The sequence below is a fragment of the Monodelphis domestica genome, chromosome 5 (genome assembly GCF_027887165.1).
Source record: "Monodelphis domestica isolate mMonDom1 chromosome 5, mMonDom1.pri, whole genome shotgun sequence".
Classification (NCBI taxonomy): Eukaryota; Metazoa; Chordata; class Mammalia; order Didelphimorphia; family Didelphidae; genus Monodelphis; species Monodelphis domestica.
The window spans coordinates 156,342,943-156,356,453 of NC_077231.1; the positions used below are offsets into that span (position 1 = coordinate 156,342,943).

A 13,511-nucleotide genomic window follows, 5' to 3' on the forward strand; every position below is an offset into this window, starting at 1 on the left:
AAAAAGGAATAAGATTTATTTGCAGCAGGGAATCTGATACGATAGTGGAGAAAAAAAATGGCAATGTTCTGAATGAAGTCCTCGTTGTTCTGATGTGGTGTAAATTAATGTATGTGCTACATTTTGTCTCTCAGATCCAAGATTCATAAGTGTCCATCTCATCCCAGAGAGTGACAATCCAGAAGATGACAAAGTCTATTTTTTCTTCCGTGAAAATGCAATAGATGGAGAGCACTCTGGAAAAGCCACCCATGCTAGAATAGGTCAGATATGTAAGGTAAGGAGAGAATGCAATGGAAAAGATTTCTGCTATAAATATTTACTTATTATATTTTTTGCAATTTGTGTAATTATATCCTCTATTTAAATCCTCTACTGATGATATGTAGGTAACCTTAGGTATCATATACTATGCCAATGGAAATTAAATTCTTAGAAGTGAAGGAAACAAGAAGTCTTAACAAACTGAATATCTTTGAATGTTCACCCCAGAAAAATATTGTGTGCATGTTCTATGAGGAAACGCTTAGCTAAATCTTGAGATGCTACTAACCGGAAAGTTGCTTACCAGATGATGGATTCTTTTTTTTTTTTTTTGGCAGCAGGAGCCAAAAAGATAAAAGCCAAATACTAAGACATAGCTTAGAGGATTTATAGTTTGCATCACTGAAAGTACTCTCACTAATGAAATCACAGATACTTAAAATATTAAAAAAATATGAATAGGTAGCAATTAATTCATAATGAAAAGTAACGAAAGAGCACATATAATTGATTAAACAGCTTGGAAAATAATCCAAATATGCTTTTTAAATGCACCAAATGATTATAACTCATTTTTATTTAATGTTTTATGACTTATTAAAAAAACCCTTTTCTCAAAACAACCCTATGATATAACTAATGTAAGCATAAATGAAAGTTTCCCCATCCTATTAATGGAGCAAATTCAGGTCAGAGAAGCCAGTCAATTTGGCTGTAGTTTCCCAGCTTCTTAGTGGTGGGGTTTTGGGGTCAGTCATTTTTCAGTTTCCATTGTTGGAAGAGGAAGACTTCCATGGTAAAGATACTGGAATGGTTTGTAATTTCCTTCTTCAGCTCATTTTACAGATGAAATAATGGAGACAAATAGGGTTAAGTAACTTGCCAAGGTCACACAGTTAGTGCTTGAGGCCAGATTTGAACTTAACTGTGCCTCCTAGACACCCCTCACTGGTAAGTAGCAAAGTCAAAAAATTATTCCTATAGGACCAAACTTTGTGGCTTTATGCATTATCTTTAGCTAAAGTTCAACATTATAATATAATTAAGGTGTTTTACATTATTCCCAAATCATCTTATTTAATCAAAATATGTAAAATGAGAAGGGCAGGGAAATAACTCAACCTTCCAGCATCTTTGCCAAGAAAGAGCCAAATCAGGTCAAGAAGAGTCAGACACAACTGAATAATGAGTGATTGAACATACTTTTAGACCCATAGTGTATTTGGTTGGTTTTGCAGAGCTGCTTTTTTTCTGTTATTATTTTATTCTTTGTTACAAGAGATGATCCAGGATAGGGTGAGTAATATGTGTGAGAGATGTACTTTATATGGAAGATACATAAGATAAGGCATTACCATTCAGTTTCCTCATTTCTAAACCTTTTTATGGTTTTTTTCCCTATAATTATTGTCTGTTCATACAATTATTGTGTTTTGAAGATGTTTCTTCATATTCTAAGATTCTAATGCATCTTATTTTCGTTTTGAAGACATCTAGAGTACCTATTCAAACTGTAAAGAAATGGATTTTATTAATTCCAAAAGCTAAATCTGTAGTTACTCTAAATGATGGATAGTGCTTTTAAAAATGTGAAATCATTAATCCATATCTGACTTTGCCTTAGGTTATAAAATAGGCTAAATCATCCTCAGTCATCTTTATTTACCTGCTAAGTCCTTATTTCATATAGAAATACTATCATAACTCTCCTCATCTCCTTTTAGAATGACTTTGGTGGACACAGAAGCCTTGTTAATAAATGGACAACTTTCCTTAAGGCTCGGCTTATTTGTTCAGTGCCAGGGCCTAATGGCATTGACACTCACTTTGATGAATTACGTAAGTGGCTTATGTCATTCTAAACATATTTTTTCAGACTCTCCCAAGACTCAGAAATGACAATATTTTTCTAATTTTCTTTTCACATAGAGGATGTATTCTTAATGAATTCAAAAGATCCTAAAAATCCAATCGTCTATGGAGTATTCACAACTTCCAGGTAATAAATTTATGATATTATTTTCAAGAAAACTTTACATTTTTAGGTATTTTCTGACCCACCATGGCCTGTTGAAAATATCTTTCAATCATATTTTCCTGCCCTTTCAGCTTTTTGGACTCAGTAGTTGAGGGAAACAAGAACCTAAGCATTTTATATATGTGTGTGAGTGTATGCACATTATATTACATACTTACAAGTAAGGATACTACATGCTACTGTATATAAAATGTCTTGTTTGAAAGGCTGTCAATGTACACAGCCAAAGGACCTTCTTATGATTTGTGTTCCAAAAGTGTGTTCAGATATAAATATGTAAACCTATATTTTGGGGAAATGTTTCTAATGACATTATAAAATAAGTAAGACATCTTCAAGTGGCTTATCATCATTCCATCCAAAAAATATAACATAAATATCCAATTTGTTTTCTCTGTTGGTAAAATTTAACCTGGCAGTGATGATAAAAGCCACCAAAAACTCCTAGGGTAGCTGAAAGCCACTGTTATATCAGAAATAGCTTGTTGCTCCATTACTTCCCCCTCTGAGGAATCCTCAAATTAAGAAACATTTAAAGTTATTTTATGGCTTGAAATATATACTAATTCAACATTTAATTATTTTAAAATATGTACTAAAATGTGGTATGTAATATGCCCATCAAATATGACTTCATTTCATGTTCTCTTCTAGAAAAATATCATAATTTAGTAAATTAAACAAACAAACATGGGGTTTAGTTCTCTGAATTTAAATTCCTCTGTTTTCTCACTACTCATTCACTACTCCACTCACATATGGCTTCTATCTTTATCAGGTCAGTTCAGCTATTTTCTTAGACATCCTTGTCATTTCTTAACAAATATATCCAGACACTTTCCTAAATTCTCATGCTTCTTGGACATGCTGCTACATTTATGTGTTTTGACTCATGAGTTCTTCATTAGGTTTTTATCTTGCTGTAGTCAGTAGTAACATTGCTCACTACTGATTATCAGTCATCTATTAGCATACTTTTTCCATCTCTTCAATGATTTCTTTTCCCAATTCTTCAGAATGGATTTCTCTGAAGGCTGTCTTTTACTTTCTTTCTCTCTATGTTGACTCCTTTGGGGATCACATTTACTGTCACTGCTCCAATTTTCACTTATGAGGAAAAGATTGCCCAAATGAAACACCCATTCCTAGTCTTGCCTCAAATTCCAATCTTTCTAGTCCAACGACCTGCTGGATAGCTCTACCTGGATGTTGTGTTGGTTGTTCCAACATAATCCGTCCAAAACTCAACTCATTGTCTTCACTCCTAAAATTTGTCCTTCTCCTACCTCTCTTACAACTATTTCACTGTTGATAGTATCAGACCAACTTAAAAATTTATAATCTTTGTTTTTCCCCTCTGTCTTACTTCCAACATCCAGTCACCTAAAAATGTGTAGAGATTCTGTATCTGCTTCTCTTACCTGCCTCTCTTATCCCATTTGTAATTCTCAAAGTGCCATTGGCTGACTTCAGAACCATATCTTTTCCTATCCATCTGTATTATATTTCACCAATTGATACCTCAACTTCTAATCTCTCCCTTTTAAAATTCATTTTTCACAAATCTGTCAAATTATTTTTTCTAAAACATGTATGGCTATGGCATTCTCATTTAAAATCACTTAGTGACTTCCTATTGCTTCTATAATGTAAACTTCCAAGATTGTCATCAACATTCTCCAAAATACTGCCTTTCAAATATTGTTCTTCTTTCTTAAACTAATATTTTCCCCAATTACATGAAAAAATAATTTTTAACTTTTTTTTAATTGTGAGTTCCAAATTCTCTTTTTCCCCTCCTGCCATCACTCTCCTTTCCCTTCTCTGAGATGGTAAGCAATTTGATTTAGAATTTGCACGTGCAATCACAGACATTGTACTTTCCAAACAAGTTCCTCAAGCTATACCTTACTATCTTTTTTTAAGAAAATGAATTATTCAAATATAGCTTAGCCTGCTGACATCATTTTCTTGGATTAAAGCTTTGCTCAGGCTTTAGTCATAAAATTTAGTATTGGATAAAACATTGGAGACTGTCTAATCCAAACACCTCATGTCATAGGGAAGGACACAGGGTTTAAGAGATTAAATGAATACTCCAGAGTCATAAAAGTAGTAAGTAGCAGAACACAAATTCAAAGTTTGCCAAATATTGTGCCTTTTCTACTGTACTTTGCTGCCTCCCCCATTGATAAAGCCTTCCCTGATGTTTTGTCATATTTGTTCGTGTATATAGCATATTCCCCTTTGATTTTCAGCCTTTCAAGGGCAGGAACTTGTTTTATCCCCCCAGTCTTTAGTACAGTACCTTGTCTGTAAGAGGTACATAATAATAACACTGTTAAATAAAAGTACTTAGAATAAGTTTCTCCTACAGACTAGTTGAGTGTTTGTAAAAAGAGCTACTGAGTCATTTATACCTAATGGGTAGCGGAGGCACAAAAATAGTTATACTACTCATGTGTCATCTCAGTTAACAAGCAGCAGTGACTCAGAACCATCAAAACTTTCAGTCATGCTTGATTCAATCTATGTACATGGAAGCTTAGTAGCTTTTCATAGTCATTTTTGACTCATTTGTGTTTCTTCTGACAAGAGAAATGAACAGATTATAAAACAATAAATAAAAACTGTCAAAAATACTATATAGGTATTAACTAATATATAAAATAATAGTTATTCTAACAGCAAATTTTATGTTATTGTAAACCCTTGTTTTAATAGTTATATTTCCTATTCTTGCAGGCATTTTTTGATAGTTTCCAAAATTAAAAATATCTATCTTTCATGTTGGTATTACTTTTGTGCAAATTTTCTACAGAAAAGTGTTTAGTTGAAAGATAAACACCTTCCATTTTAAAAAAGATTCACCTGTATTATAACAGTACTCAAGCATAAGATTTAAACTGATTTATTGTGTTATAGCTGCATAAAGGAAAATGAAGAATTAAGACAAGTCAGTGGGGAATCCAGGCAATTTTAATCACATTCCCAAATTTATCTCAGCCACTTGCAAATAATAGTTCCTAGATTTTTTAAGTAGTAATAGACTTTGAAGATCATCTTGTTTAACCCTCATATTTAAAAGATTTTGAAAGAGGTAATGTGATAAGCAGCTGTTCCCAAGTTTTTACACAGTATGATGTAAATTCTGATAACTTCTGCCATAGTAGAAAAACTTTGAGCTTCTGCTGCTCTCAGTACAGTTTAGCTAAGTATGAAAAATCTCATCTCCCTGTGATGAGAACTAAGAAGTGACAAATTATGAGACCACAATATCCCAAGAAAAAAAGAGAAATTCAAAAAGGCCACTGGCCCAAAGTGCCTTACTTCTACCCCAATCATTCAAGCAGAGAATCAATCAACAAGCAGTTGCAGTGCCAGAAAAGGGGCAAGGGATACTAGGAATCCCACATTTTTTCAACCATATAAAAGCATTAATTTAATTGTTTCAACCATCTAGAAACATTTAGTTTTCTTAACAGAAAGAACCTTGTCCAATGACCAATAAGCAATATATTACTGGAGGAACTGAACCATATCAATATTAACATTCTCACTAGAAATGAAACCAGAAGACATTAAGAAGTTGAAGTTAAATGGAAGAATGATTCCAAGGAAGATTCTCCTTGGAGAGGCACATAAAGGAATTGGCAGAGTTGGTTTCATCATGCAACCAAAGTCAGCAAGAAGCATAATTCTTAGAACATTTGGTCATCTCCCTTTATGATCCCCATGATGAGAAAAAGCAAAACAACTACAATGAAGATTATTATATATTATATACCATCTGTCACAGTGGATTAAGTAGATAAATTACATGGAGAAATTGTCAAGAACTTCCAAACTATTAAATATATCCTTTAATAATTGGTGACTTCAATGTGGAGATGAACATACAAGAGGATGCTGAAAAAAATATTGGAAAATATGGTTCAGAATTAAGACATAAAAGAGACCAAATGACTCATAAACTACCTAGAAACTTTCCTTCCACTTGTATGTTATGAGTATTTTATTCCAGAAAAAAATTGGAAGGCACTGGACATGGTGAGCACTATTTTTTTTAATATGTGATTTCATTGGTATGGGATACTCTTAAATATGGAAACTCCTTTTCACTAATATATATATAATATATATATAAGCAAATCATCAATAACTCAGTCCTAGAGATTTGCCTAGCAACACTGAGAGCTAGTGGTCACACAGCTAGAATGTAAGAGGCAGGAATTGAATACAGGCTTCTCTGAGTCAAAGTCAAGCCATGTTAATTTATATTACATTGCCTCTTCAATTTTAGATATGGTAAGCACTGAATCACAGAAAAATGGAATTGACTATATCATAAATGTTAGAACCCAACTAGTTACCAAAGAGGGGAAGTTTCTTCTGCCTCTGTTGTGTACAGACAATTGATAATTACAGAAATAGTCAAAATCAACACCAAACTGGATGAGAAGAAGGCATGCCATGCAGTTAAAACAGCTCTAAAACTATTCAAATAAGCTGTTGATACTACAATGGAAAACTGAGAAAACAGGAAATGTTGATGCTTATTATTACCATTATTAAACATAAGTTTAACTAGTGTAATCACCACATTGAGAAAGTTTAGAGTCTCAAAACTTTCAGCCAGAAAACAATTGATCTCCTTCACAAATGAGAAACCAGGGCAGCCAAAAGCAAAACTGGTTTAAAATATAAAATCATTTACTAAATGTTGAAGAAGAGGATGTTGGAATATGACTTCCTAAAGTGTCTCTGCAGAAATGTGAGAGTGATAGCCAACTAAGACAGATAATTCCCAAAGCATTTCATTTATAGATGAAACTGGAATGGAATCACCACAAAGATGAAAAATGGAATAAATCTGCCAGTGTTTTCAGAGCAACATATTTTTAGTATCTCTGGCAGAGAATCACCATATTTAAAGTGTACCTTCTCAATCCCCAAAGAACTGTATGTGGAAATGAATGAGATAAATTAAGGAAATGAAGTTGGGAAGAACAGTTAGAATGGATCAAGTACTCATGAGTTCCCTGCTGGATTTGATAAAATGTTAAATGTATTGAAATTTTTCTTTTTCAAGACTTTTGAATTGTGGGGAAATAAAGTGTGAACTGGCTTTAAGAGAGATGGAGTTGAATCAAACCTTTAAAAAACTATTCAACAGAACTATATAAACATAAATTAATTTTATATGTTCTTATATAATTATGAAATCATTGAACCTTGAATTTGGAAGGGCATGTATAGGTCACTTAGGCCAGACCTAAATCATAATCTCTTATGTTTCTCTCACTTTATCGAGCACTAGGCATAGCAGCATATGAGACTGGGGAATTAAGGTCACTCTGAAGCACTTCCTAACCAAATACATTTCAAAAAGTTTTATTCTTCATCTATCTTAAGTATTATATGTTTTTAAAATTTTATAACTTTAAAATATGAAGTTCCCTTATATTTCATAAGAACATGCTCTAACCAATACCATCCAACCTAACTACTCATTCCCATCCCTGCCATGAATCTCTATTAGCCTAAGGAGTCTTTTGGCCAAATTGTAATATCCCTGACTCTTAAAATATCAAATTCCTTGTATTATCCACAGAAACATTATTTTTCCCATCACCCAGCCATAGTTATACTTTACATACATATATGGTGTGCTAACCATTCAGTAGAATATTATCATCATTATAATGAAGATGTATATGCTACCTACCTTATAGACACATTGAGGCGAGTGTTTTCAAAATGTAAAATGCAATTTAAATTCTACTTCTAACATATTCTGAATGACCAGAGAGTGTTAGAGGCAGAATTTAAGATCAAATCTCCAGATTTCAGATCTAATGCTATTTTCACTGTAGCATGCTGGTTCAATGATACCACCACATATTACACAAACCTATGAAATGGCCCCTCCATCTTCTTATTTAGTGGTTTGTTTCTGTGGTAAATGCAATAAAAAGATTGAATCATTTTTAAAAAAGAAATTTTAGCTAAAGATAAAATATAAAATCCTAATACTTTACCACTCTAGGTATTACATCTGTTCATATGGCTATGAAAGGTGGAGGAAATACTGAAGATTTTCAACAATTATCATTATAATAATAATGATGAGCATTTATATAGTAATTTAAGTTAAAAAAAAAACAACCTTAGAAATAACCCTGTAATGTAGTACATTATAACATGACCCTCATTCCTATAACAAAGACCCAGAAAAGTAATATGACAACCCTCAGTCACAAAATTGCTCTTCTGGAACTTGAATCTAGCTGTCCTGACTTCAAGGCCACTGCTCTTCTTCTAAAGCATGTTACCTAGTTCAGTCAACCAATGCAGATTTATTAATTATGCTTTTTCATATGATACCCAAGTGAATACTGTGCATATAGAATTAGAAAATAAAATATTATTTAAAACTTCCAACAAAAAGTGATATTATTTACACAGATTCATTTAGGTAACTGCTTTAGGAGTTACACTAGATGATTATGAGTAATAGCACTTATAGGAAACTATTTTTTTCTATGTATCTTCACACACAAACTCAAATTATTGTTTCCCCTGAATTATCTTTGTTTTATGTTTTTACATTGGTGCCCACATTCCTTGAATACTAATTTTTTGTATTTTTTCTTTTAATAGAAATTAAACATTTTTGCACATGTTGCAAATAATAATTTAATATATTTTATGTTATAATGAATAATTTGACTAAATTATTAAATAATCAGTTTATTACATACTCATGTTCTGTCAGATAAACTTTTCAATTGTTTATTGTAGAATTGTTTTGCATATCATGTTTATATGAAATTATTCTCTAATGATGTTTGTATATGCTGAGGCTAATTTCTGAGTTCTGAAAATCAATAATCATAATACATCAGAATTCAAAATATCTATTATCCATTTGTTTCTTTTGTAATTAAATTGATAGATTGTTTGAAGAAATGGACTTTCTTTTTACTTTTTAGTAACATCTTCAAGGGGTCAGCTGTGTGTATGTACAGCATGACTGATGTGAGAAGGGTATTTCTTGGTCCATATGCACATAGGGACGGTCCGAACTATCAATGGGTACCATATCAAGGAAGAGTCCCATATCCACGACCAGGAACAGTAAGTCCCCTGAATATTCAAAATAATAAATGTGTTCATTGATGTTTTTAAAGCCAATTAGTTATCTAGATTCAGATGAACATGCTTCTATTCCAAAATGGTTGACTTGGATGAGGAAATCATCTCATAATTACATGTAGTTGTCTATTAAATATTCTTTCTTTATAGCTATGTATTTGAATATTTTATTGGTAAATGGTCAACTTATATGCTTTGGTCAAAATGGTGTTTCACTTTATTGCCAGATTGGATAAAACAATCTTCTCCCTACTTATTCCCTTTGATTGGATCCAAATTACTCTGACTTATTAATTTCCAGTAGAGGCAAGTGTCTCCCCCCCACATAAAATTGTACTGGTTTTTGTTACTTCCTATATTTGTGAATCACAATTTATTTCAAATTTCTTGGGTTAGGAAGAATGAGATTGCAATCATGGGTTGGACTGCTTCTGCCAGAGAGAAATCTGCAATACAGCACATCTACCTTTATAAATAAGAGCTCTCCTTTTCTGGTGCCATAATCATATTCAATTAAAGAACATTTAGGATATAGAGTTGTTGATGTTTAATGGCAATCACTGAGTACATCCCAACATTCTTATCCTCTACAGAGTATTGCCTTCATAGGTTTCTAAATGGTGGTCATAGTTTTAACCCATAGTCATCAAACTACCTAAAAAAAAATAACCATTATAGCTTTCAAATTTCTGTAGTGTATTGGGAATTTGAATATATTAAAATCTAGTCTATGAAAGTTCATTATTTTTCTAGAGAATTCATGTCTCTCTTGAATATCTCAGATATTTGAAACTGGCCTCTCCTCTGATAAATGTGCTATGATTTAGAATGGACATACATTCAGCATTATAGTGACATTTCTCCATACAAAGGAAAAGCAATTCTCCTTAAAACTCTACACTAATTATATGAGATTTTTCCTTTTTGAAGTCATAAATTTATAGAGAAAGCATAATGTTTATATCTCAATGTCTTTTATACTATAAATACCATATAAATATTTAATATAAAAAGCTGAACAATTTGGCTAGAATACATGCATATTTTAATAAGTATATACACATATATTTTAAGTACTATTTGAAAAAATGTTATTGAAGCTAGAGGAAGTCAATTCTGCCTTTTCTATTCTGTTCTGTTCTACGCCTATTCTATTCAGGATGAGTTTACTCTTTTTCTTAGCTACAAATCACTTCTTAATATGACAGTTTGTTTTGCTCTGTTCCAAAGATAAAGTCAATGTGCTTTAATAGGCAAATATGGTGCCAGGTTAAATGTATAGCTGAACCAACACCAATTCCACACTACTACTGGAAAACAGCTAAGTTTAAATAATCCATTAGTAATGAAAAGCAACATTATTTATTTATTTATTTATACAAAAAGGGAATGTAAAGGACTAAGTAGATAATCATTCAGGATATTGACTACTTTTAAAAGCTTCATTTGTAACTTATTCTCATCTAAAATTTTGCACTTAATTTACTTGGTAATTGAAAATGGAAAGCAGGAGATATAGAAGTTTTCTTTAAAAATTTTACTTCAACTAATACTAAATTTTGTTTCCAAATGTTTTTTCATTGGATATGTGATTAAAATTTATATAAAATAACCCCTGAAATTATAATAAAATCATATTTATTAGACAATACTTCTGAGCCTTTAACTTCTTCAGAGGTCTTTTTTTGTTTTGCAAAAATTGGAGGAATGATTAATAATCTGTCAAGGTACAAAATCAAATGATTTTTTCTGAGCATCTTATAAGATTAGGAATCTCTATTAATTACATTTTAGGCCTAAACTCTGGATAAAAGAAATTCTTTGTGTGTAAGAACAAAATCAAATGATTGAAGGTATTCTAACCTATTAATTCTTGTTTGCATGATCTAATTTAGTAAAGTCTTCCTGTCCATGTGAATCATATTTTTCTTTAGTATATGATTTCTTGATTTAACTCTATGCTAAATACTGATAATCCTCACCAGAATGATCTTGAGTCACCAAAATTACATAGTTCTGGTTCTGTGGTAAGGAATATAAAACACTTATGCTCTTCTTATTATTTTATTTGGTTTTAGGTCTTGTGTTTATTTTTATATTTGTTGTTATTCTTTAGGTAAAAACTAAGAGAATCTAAATCGATCATTCATAGAAGTTTTTCTAACTAAATTAAGAATGTTCATTTAAAACATGTCTTCTTCATTGTTAATTCTTTTTTATTGCCATTTTACATGACTAAATCAACATTAGTGACACAAAAATTTCTGCATGACATAAGTATTAGAAAATGATCTTAATTCTCCAATCCCTACAAAACTCTGAGAACAAGGTGAGGAATCTTATGCATTATTCATACTCACATACACACACATATGCACACATGTATATACTTGAAGAATATGTACTGTTATGTACTAAAATATATAATCCTCATAATTAGAGACATTTCCTTTGTGTATACACAGAAATACATGTATGCACATGCACACAAATAAACACCCATCAGAAAACAATTCTCAAAGAACTAGGATGCCCATACCATTTAACTTTTGTCCTATCGTGGAGTTTCTTTTATTCCACTTATAATTTTAATTGACAAATATTCTGTGCTTTTACATTCTTAGTGTCCCAGTAAAACATTTGGAGGGTTTGATTCCACAAAGGACCTTCCAGATGATGTTATAACATTTGCAAGAAGTCATCCAGCAATGTATAATCCAGTATTTCCTATTAATAATCGCCCAATCATGATCAAAACAGATGTGAAGTACCAGTTTACACAAATTGTAGTAGATCGAGTGGATGCAGAAGATGGTCAGTATGATGTCATGTTTATTGGAACAGGTAAGATTCAGTTTAATTATTAAATTTACGTGCCAGCTATATTTGACTAATGTTCTAGATACTCTCCCCCCCCCCAAAAAAAAAACCACTGAGGGTAAATTAAAGGAGATTATATATTGATTTGCAAGGTCTAACAGACCCCAATCATTGGACAACTTGAAAACTCAACATTGGGTCATTAAAAGCCTATTAAAACAATTCCCTTCTCATGTCTCTTGACAGCAATTTAATGAATTTCCTTTTCAATGTAACCTAAATTTGTCCATGATTGAATATGAACAGGTGTACCTAATGATTAGGAGAACATTTGTTATCCCTAGTCACTTCACCAAGTTTCAGTAACTGCCTTACTATTTTTTCTTACTCTAAAGCAAAACAATATTTTTTTTTCTTTCTGTTCCTGAAGGTTTTCTAATTTTGTGGAAAAGTTTTGTCAAATAACTCATTTATGTAATGTGATTTGAACTTGCCCAAAAATGACACAAAAAAATAAAAATAAAAATCATCATTAAAATTTGTTTAATTTTCCTTCAACTCACTGGAAAAGTTCCTGTTAGAAATAATAAAAATTCTCTGTAGAAACATGAAAGCTTTTGCTTTGTAAAACTTTAGGGGGAAAATTATGAATCCTATAAACACTCCAATTTTCCTACTCAATGTCTAAATGTTCAGATTCGACAATTAGAATCTAATCTTCATATAGCTCTTTGGTCTGTGACTGGTTCACAGTGGTACCATGACATAAGCTGTTTTTATTTTATTTTTCTATCTAACAGTAATACTATTTTTAAATGGGACCAGTTGTAGATCTGTAAGTTGGTAATAAGGTTTGGATTCCAAGGCAATAAATCCTTAGACTCCATCCTTGTTAGTGCCTAACATAAATCAGTAGGAAGCTGATTACTCTGCTGAAACTTCATGTAGTAACATTTATTTTCCTTAGTTGGAAAACAATGAGCATTAACAATTTCCAAAGAAAAATGCAAGTGTGCAATAAATATTTTAGAAAGTAAAATATTTCAAACCAGAAATATTTGTACTCTCAGATATGAGTGTTAGGTCCAAGGTATTTTATCTTTCATTTTTATAAGTGTAATAACTTCATTTTAAAAAGCCCAAGAAAAATTTGGATGTGATTCTTTGTAATATTACATTAATTCATGGATTGCAGGCATTAATATTAATTCCTAAGCAGCTTTATAAAAGT

At 31.7% G+C, this 13,511-nt stretch overlaps 1 protein-coding gene across 5 annotated transcripts in view; it reads left to right on the forward strand.

The window, feature by feature from the left end:
* Positions 1–13,511, forward strand: part of SEMA3A (semaphorin 3A) — a 657,947-nt gene that overhangs the window by 596,783 nt on the left and 47,653 nt on the right. For all 5 annotated transcript variants that reach the window (XM_007504009.3, XM_056799471.1, XM_056799472.1 and 2 more), the window contains 5 exons: positions 135–277; positions 1,989–2,103; positions 2,194–2,263; positions 9,298–9,442; positions 12,085–12,304. In XM_007504009.3, the coding sequence (XP_007504071.1) occupies positions 135–277; positions 1,989–2,103; positions 2,194–2,263; positions 9,298–9,442; positions 12,085–12,304 (693 nt within the window). The remainder of the gene's footprint in view (positions 1–134; positions 278–1,988; positions 2,104–2,193; positions 2,264–9,297; positions 9,443–12,084; positions 12,305–13,511) is intronic.